General features: G+C 29.7%; 2 protein-coding genes across 2 annotated transcripts in view; both read right to left on the reverse strand.

Moving 5' to 3' along the window:
* The window catches only part of LOC105180172 (neutral/alkaline invertase 3, chloroplastic-like), a 6,791-nt gene extending 4,998 nt beyond the window's left edge, over window positions 1-1,793 (reverse strand). Inside the window, 2 exon segments of the mRNA XM_011103834.2 lie at window positions 1-728; window positions 1,509-1,793. Of these exon segments, the coding sequence (XP_011102136.1) occupies window positions 1-647 (647 nt within the window). The 5' untranslated portion in view covers window positions 648-728; window positions 1,509-1,793.
* Window positions 1,794-3,719: 1,926 nt separating this feature from the next.
* Window positions 3,720-7,166, reverse strand: LOC105180173 (the record flags this gene model as incomplete). The annotated part of the gene is given in 4 exon segments (XM_011103835.2): window positions 3,720-4,204; window positions 4,816-4,896; window positions 5,264-5,374; window positions 7,001-7,166. Coding segments are annotated over 4 exon segments (436 nt in total), but the record flags the coding sequence as incomplete, so codon positions are not given.
* Window positions 7,167-7,890: the final 724 nt, after the last annotated feature.

Raw genomic sequence — 7,890 nt, forward strand, 5'->3', positions numbered from 1 at the left:
AGCAGGAAAGCTATGCCAGAAGGTATAAAATCACGGATGAAAACCTGGTCATAGTTCAGAACATTGGACGTAGTTGGGTCCTTTGCAGCAATTGTACCTATAGGGCTACCACAATAATAAACAATAGATTCCTTTAGTAGTTCCCATGCTTCATCCTCAATAGAACCAGCAATGTCCTTTTGCAAGGTATCTCTTGTGGTTCCATTTTGAGGTGTTTTACTATTGGATGAAAAAGCCTCTCTCTCCAAGCTGGACTCCTTGATTGTCTCAAATTCTAAAAGTGCATTACCGTTAGTACTACGATGCTCTTTTGCATTATTGTCCACATACAATGCTCCATTGCCATCCTCAGATGTTAACCCACTCACACTGTCAGCTCGTTGGCAGTTGCATTGGACCCGCTTTAAACTATTTGAGGTAACATCGTGCTGAGTGACGCGCTGTAACTGATAAATGTTACTTGTATAACATGATCTACTGGAGTAGGCTACTTTGAAATAGGTTGCAGCCCTTCTTGTTTTATGTCTCATAAAAGATCTCGGATGTGACCCAGACCATGATTTACTGAAATGCATTTTAGAACTGAAAATGCAAGGTACTGCCCCACCACAAACTTGCACCACCATTCCAGCTGTAGCCATTAACATAATGCAGTGTTGAGGAACAGTACATAAGCTCAAAACTCCTTCAGCAAAAGCAAATCGAAGAACTTATGTCAAGAAAAGGTCCTATCAAAAGTAGAAAGGTAAAGTCAAAATTCAACTGCAGAATACCCAAATCGTTGTTAAGCATAATCCAGCATGCAAAAGTAGACAAGAGATTAAATCATAACACTTATAATTGAAAAGGGTTAATAAATTGAACACCACTAGAGAGAGCATCAAAGGGATGCCAATCTGCTTTCTGTCATAACAAACTACTCTTGCATTCTTCCACTCTGGTAGGAATCTGAACGCTTCCCTTAATATAGACATATACGATATTGCATAAATTCCACAAAGTAATTCCAGCTTATTCAATGGATACAAAAAATCAAAGGCATTAGTACAACCAAACGAGCTTGCAGATATAGAATTACTTGATATCTGGATCAGCCTTCCAAGATCAATCATCATATACAAACCACAATAGGACATACATGTCCTCGGCAAAGCTTGAGTTGCACAAAAATACAAGATTACTCTACACATTTCTCGAATTCATCATCACATCAGGAATAAACTAACTGCAAACACAGCGCTCCTATAAGATCAGCAGAATTATTCCCAAAATTCCTATCAACGCTTTCCTGTTCTCTTTTTTTTCGGGCGGAATGCAAAATTACACACACACGCACATCTTCGTGAAAACCCAGACAAATATTCAATAATTCTTTCAGGTCCCCATTTCATATGATTGCACTACATGCGATCAGCAACAATTTCACTCATCAGATAACAGCAAATCGGTCAAGAAGACAAACAAATAACAAAATAGGAAATCCAAATTAAACAGAAGCAAGAACATACATTTTCACCTGAAACAATAATCTTGTGGGACATCCAGAATTATACTTCTGTAATTGTCAAAATAAAAAGTCCCAGATTCTTATTTGCAAAAGTTTCAATGGTATATGAGCGAACAAGAAGCCAACGGCAGACTTCGATCAGTTTCACTTGTATATATATTGGAAAATTCAATACTTGCTGGTTGATCGGGAAGAACTTGTGTCGAAAGCACATTCATGAACATTCTGGTATCGTCCTTGTCCTCGAGTGTTTGATGTATTTCTATTGTATGCTGTATTTTCTGAGACAATGGTCTATTTGTGGCCTACATTTCCGGTTTTTATTCAACAAGAGTAAAAAAAAAAAAAAGAAAAAGAAAAAAGTCATTGTGGATAATCCAAATATATGTTTAAAATAATTCAAATATTTTTAAACGGTTAATTACACTTCGATCCTTTTAAAAATATAAAATTATATTTTTTTTAAAAAAACTTTTCAAATGATACTTGAATTCCCTTTAAAAAAATTTATTTACAATTATAACCCTTTTATTAGGGTTTGAAAAGAAAAATGTTGACATCGAAAAAAAAATATATATAAACTTTTAATTTTATACTTCATTTATAGCATTTATACAAGTTATTGATAATAATACTAGTTTTTTCCATTCACTAACTACTACTTTTTATCTAATTACAATAATTTGGAAATAATATTTTATTAGAATTATATCATTTTGACTTTACATATATATTATATTTACCTCATCACAAGTATAAAAATAGGGACAATTATACTTTTCTTTCTTGAAATTTAGTGTAGTTACATGTAGATCCCCTATAAATTGAAAAGTTACATTTAGCACCCCTGAGGTTTTCTTTCATTTACAAATAGGTTCTCAATTAGTCAAAATTTACTGAATCTATTGATATTAACAAAAACAAAATAAATTGATAATTGATTTATCCTTGATTGACTTAATTATTGACTTGTTAATATCAGCAAATTTAGTGAATTTTGACTAACAATAGAACTTATTTGTTAGACGAAAGCAAACTTCAGGCAGTAGATGTAATTTTTCAAACCACAATGAATTTATGTGTAATTACAACAAACTTTAGGAAAGAAAAGTGTTATTATCCCATAAAATATTACTAGCGTATCTTTGTTAATAAATTATTACGGAATGATGATTGAAGGATAAAGTTAAAAGTTTATCTATTTTTTATTTTTTATTCTTAACACACACCCAATACTTACGCACACAGCCTGGTTCGAACATAAAATCTAATAAGAAAATTTTCATTTATGCAATTTTTTTTTTATGTCAGCATTTTCTATTCAAATCCTAAGGAAAAAAGTACAATTGCAAGAAATGAAAAGAAAGGTTAGGTAGGGGATTCATGTTCAATAGTTATCGTCCTCTCATTTCTTTTAAAGTAAAAGTAAAAGGGGAAGTCCCCTCTCTCTCCTCCTTTTATGCTACTTGCTGTACAACAATTTGATATAATTATAAATATATTTTATTATTTAAAAAATTATCAATACCCTTATGATTTTAATAATCATCTAATAATTATCGTAATTCGTTATATTTTTATTTAATTTTTGTAATGAATCGATTAAAATGACCTTGTGAACTGTGAATTATGATTTACTTATTTTTCAAAATCTTATAAATTTTTTACGGGCTAAGTGGATGTTATTTTGAATTTTAAAATTTTCTCATCACAATGTTTGATTTTTTAACTAACTTTTTTAAAAAAATATATATCAAGAAAAAATTTGACAATTTCACACCTCCATCCAAAAATTACATAATTTCATAAATTATCAAGACTATTCGTAATTTTTTAAATAATGAGAAGATATTTGTAAATATGTCAAACCTCGTGGGAGCTTACTGTAATTTACCCTTTATTTTTCCCTATTTTCGATTCTCCATAATATTAGATGAGAGTAGAAAATGTTAGGTAGTAAAATAGTTTATTATTAAAGAATTCTCATAATAGAGTTTGCAGCTATTTAAAAAAAAATCATAATTTAGATAAAACATGTTAAAAACGGGCAAAATTTTGAATTATCTAATAAATTCACGAAACTCAGTCCAAAAATATCCTTACATTATAGCAAGCGATAATTAGAAAAAATATAAAAAAATGAACTAAACTCTATAGAAAAATAAAAAAAATCCACAGAAAATGTCTTGACAGTAGTCGACATGATGGAATTTCACTTCGAACGGCCAAAACAATAGGTGGATTGTCCTGAAACTAGTTTCGAATTAAGAGTTATGGTCGTTTGAAGTTTCACCATTAAACTACTCAACTAAAAAACGATACTTCGACTTTCGTCTATCCAGACGTTTTCAAAATGTATCCGCATCTTATTCTACATGATATATCCTAGTTTGGTCATTGAGAGCTTATTAATTACACTGCTTAATTCTTGTACACTACATAAATGTTAGTTCCAAATGTAAGAGAAATAAACTATTGTCTTACACATTTTAATTGGGTATCGTTTGTGTGAATACAAAAAAAAAAATCATAAAATGAAATAAGAAAAGAAAAATAAAACAGAAAAAATAAGATTAGTAAATCATTTCAAGTGTACAGCCAATTAAAGGTGTATGGATCTCAGATAGTGTTTGAGTTGACAATGTTGGTGAGTTCTTCCAGCTTCCTCATTCTCAACTTCTCACTTTGATTCACCAACTGCCAATCAATCAATTAGACAAAGTGAAAAATTCACTGTTTGGATTGGAAAAACTTAAAACAAAATTCAACAGCTAATTAAGGGATAATTGTACTGTAATATTAAATTTGATGTAACTACACGTAAACTCTTTTAATTTGAAAAATTATACTTAATATCTCCGATATTTGTTTTCTTCCAACAAAGAGACTCATCGTTAGTCAGAATTATCAGAATTTGTCGATATCAACAAAAAAGTTGAATGACGAAATCATAGTTTACCCTGATTGACTTATTACTAACTTATTGTTGGTGAAATAAGTATTTTCAGACCAAACTACCCTTATACGTCTTCACCTTTATATAGGTAGTTTGGTTAGAAAATATTTGTTTGACCTACAATAAGTCTGTAAATCAATCGGGGTAAATATGGATTTTCACTCATTTTTTGTACTAACTTCAATAAATTTTGTAAATGTTACTAAACGTTGGGCTATTTGTTAGATGAAAATAAAATGAGTACCAAGTATAATTTTTTAAACTATAAAAATTTATATATAATTACACTAAACTCCAAGAGAGAACAACATAATTATCCGAACAATCAATTGAAGAGGTAATTTATAATTACCTCCACAAGGGTACAGGTAAGTTGGGATTTCTCATTGTTCTTCTCTTGGAAAGCCTCCATGGCTTCTTTGTACTCCTTTTCCTGTCCACATTTCAACTCAGGCTCAGGATTTCACCATCAATACATATAAATATGGCATCAGAATCAAATCAAATAAGCGCTTTTTGAATTTTATTATCATTTATTCAAAAAAAACAAAAAAAGATTTCATGTGCGGACTTCCATACGTGTCAAGACAGCAACACTAGCTAATAATTGTTAACCATTTAAACTTACATCTAATACATTGTCACTTTTTGAAAAGTTCAGAGAATCGTATTATGTAGTCATTTTTTTTAATAAATTGATGGATTTTAAAATTTTTAAAAAAAATTCCAAATTCTTCCATCAAATCTAAATCCGTTCGGGGTGGGGGGTTTGAGGGTAGGGGGTGGGAAGGATGTCTTACTTTCTTGTGGCAGATCTGTGCAAGGGATTTAAGGTCACGATTAGCCAAATCAATTCTTTTACGCACAGCAGCAACTTCCTTTCTCATGGGATCACTCAGCACTTCCAGTTCCTATGTATATTACAACAACATTTCACACTCAGGTGCTCAATGTTAATTATTTCTCAAAACAATATATAAACACATGCATTCTCATATTAGTTATTAGTAACAAGAATTATGCATGAAATTGACAATATACAGTGCACAATTATATTGTTGTTATGTTGCTAAAATGACATTTTTTTTTGTATTATTGTTAATGAGAGCGTTTATGAAAAAAAAAATATTTTTAAAATTATGAAAAATCATTATACTGACAATAAAAACTCTCATCATTTAATGAAAATATTACAATTTTGATTCCATAATTATAGGGGTGCCAAATTTAACCACGTTCAAAGTCAGTTTGACAATTAAAATCTGCCATTATAAAAAATTAGCACATTAAGAATAAAATTCATCAAAAATTACAAACCTAGCTGGTATTTGGCATGTACGCCTCACTCAAGCCCCGAATTCCAGCCAAGTAGCAATTTCCGACTGATTTTCCCCTAATCTTCCAATATTTGAATTCTAGGTCTTAATTGATAGATTGAATTCTAACAGGATTAAAATCGTCATCCTCAGTCAAAATTGTATTCTTTTCTCTTTTAATACATATAATTAGTGATAATTTTGATTTTATTACTTAATGTTTGTCATTAACACTTACAAAACTTTTTATTAAGTTGTAGACCCTAACTCATAAGTGTAAAAAGTTTACGAAGTAACAAGGAGTGAATTATATATATATATATCTAAGTTTATATTTTATTAATATTATACCATATAACTAATTTGTTATATTCACTACATTCAAACATAATATCAGCGATGAAATATCAAATGATGGTCTTAAAATTGTCGTCAAACATAATATCAGCGATGAAATATCAAATGATGGTCTTAAAATTGTCGTCAAACATAATTCCATGAAGTAATTTTTGTTTTTATCATAATATGATTTGTAGTGTGTAGAACGGTACATAAAACTATTACTACAGAAAATTAGCAACACTGTAGTGACAATAATTATTTGTCACTGAATATGTGTAATAATTGTCAATCACAATAATTTTATGCATAATTTTATTTATTTTTTATTAATTCTTACTTGTGAGAACTTTTATAAAATAATTATCATGTTTAAAACTATGAAACATATTATTATGAGAAAATAATTCTTTTATCACTTAATACATGTAACTAGTAGTAATAATAGTTCATATATAATTATTACCTTTCCAATTTGGACTTTACAATAATTTCAAAATTTTCTCAAACATATCACTTTATTTCTAATATTAATTAATTCATGGCTAATATAAATCCAATTACCCTGTAATCATAAACAAAAACATATACCATCTATTATTTATTAATTTCTCATTAATACCAAATTTTTATGTAATACTCAATATAGCTCGTTACTTTTTCACGTATATATTAGAAAAAATTAAATATGATTTGATATTTACAATAAATTTTATTTCCTTCAAGAAAAACTAATTAATATACCTCATATCTATCTCGTTTATCTTACATAATCGTGCAAAAGAGGGAAAAAAAAAATGCACACACATTTATTCTCTATCAATTTTGCAAAAAAATTTAATCACTTAAAAAAAATCCAAAGAAAGCCAGAGCAGACATTACCTCCCAGACATGTGCCAATCGTCTGGTTTCTTCTTCGGCACGGGTGAGCTGAGACTCCACCCTCTCCCTCACTTCCATTTTTCTCCTCTCAATCTCCTCTTCTCTTGCTTGATACAACGCAATCGCCGTCTTTGAGGCCTCGCATTCGTTGCTGTCGTCTACCGACGACCGACTCCCATTGCTCGCGAGACTCATCGTTCTTCTGCAGACAATGCTGTTTATTGTGCCAAAACACTGACTGTCTTCTTACATATATAGAATCTCTATGTACTTTTACATGTTTGCATCATTAGAAAATATTTATATGTGTAACAGTTTTGCACATTGTGTTGTCCAATGCCCTCTTGCTTTAGCTTTACTGTTTATCCTCTTTCTCCATATCCCTTCCTTTCTTTTCAAGCTACTTTTGATATAAAGCAACATAATTAGGCTTTTTGCGTTTGCTTTCTATAGGTTGATTAAAAGAAGTTGATAATTGATGGATTAGACTGTCAAAATGCACATATATATATATATTATTAATATCATCCAAAGCATTATTTGACTACGCATATATGTCATAAAAGAAATATAATTTTTTGTTATAGTTAATATGAGAAAAATAAAAAAATTATGACCAACATTAATTAATTACGATTATGCAATGATAATATATATAATTAGCTATTGTTAATTTCTGTGAGGAAAAAATTTAGCCGTAGCTAAAATATTATGACAAAAAATTACACATGTTGATTAGCAGTGGTTAGAATTTAAGTTTCTGCAATTGAATTTGTTCGATCGAAGTAGTTAATATTGATTGCTATAAATTTTAAAACGTGATCATTTATGAGGATAATCTATTTTTTGGTAGTAATATCTCATATGAGGATATATAGCCTAAAGATGTT

This window comes from Sesamum indicum, unplaced genomic scaffold, assembly GCF_000512975.1.
Source record: "Sesamum indicum cultivar Zhongzhi No. 13 unplaced genomic scaffold, S_indicum_v1.0 scaffold00379, whole genome shotgun sequence".
Taxonomy (NCBI): Eukaryota; Viridiplantae; Streptophyta; class Magnoliopsida; order Lamiales; family Pedaliaceae; genus Sesamum; species Sesamum indicum.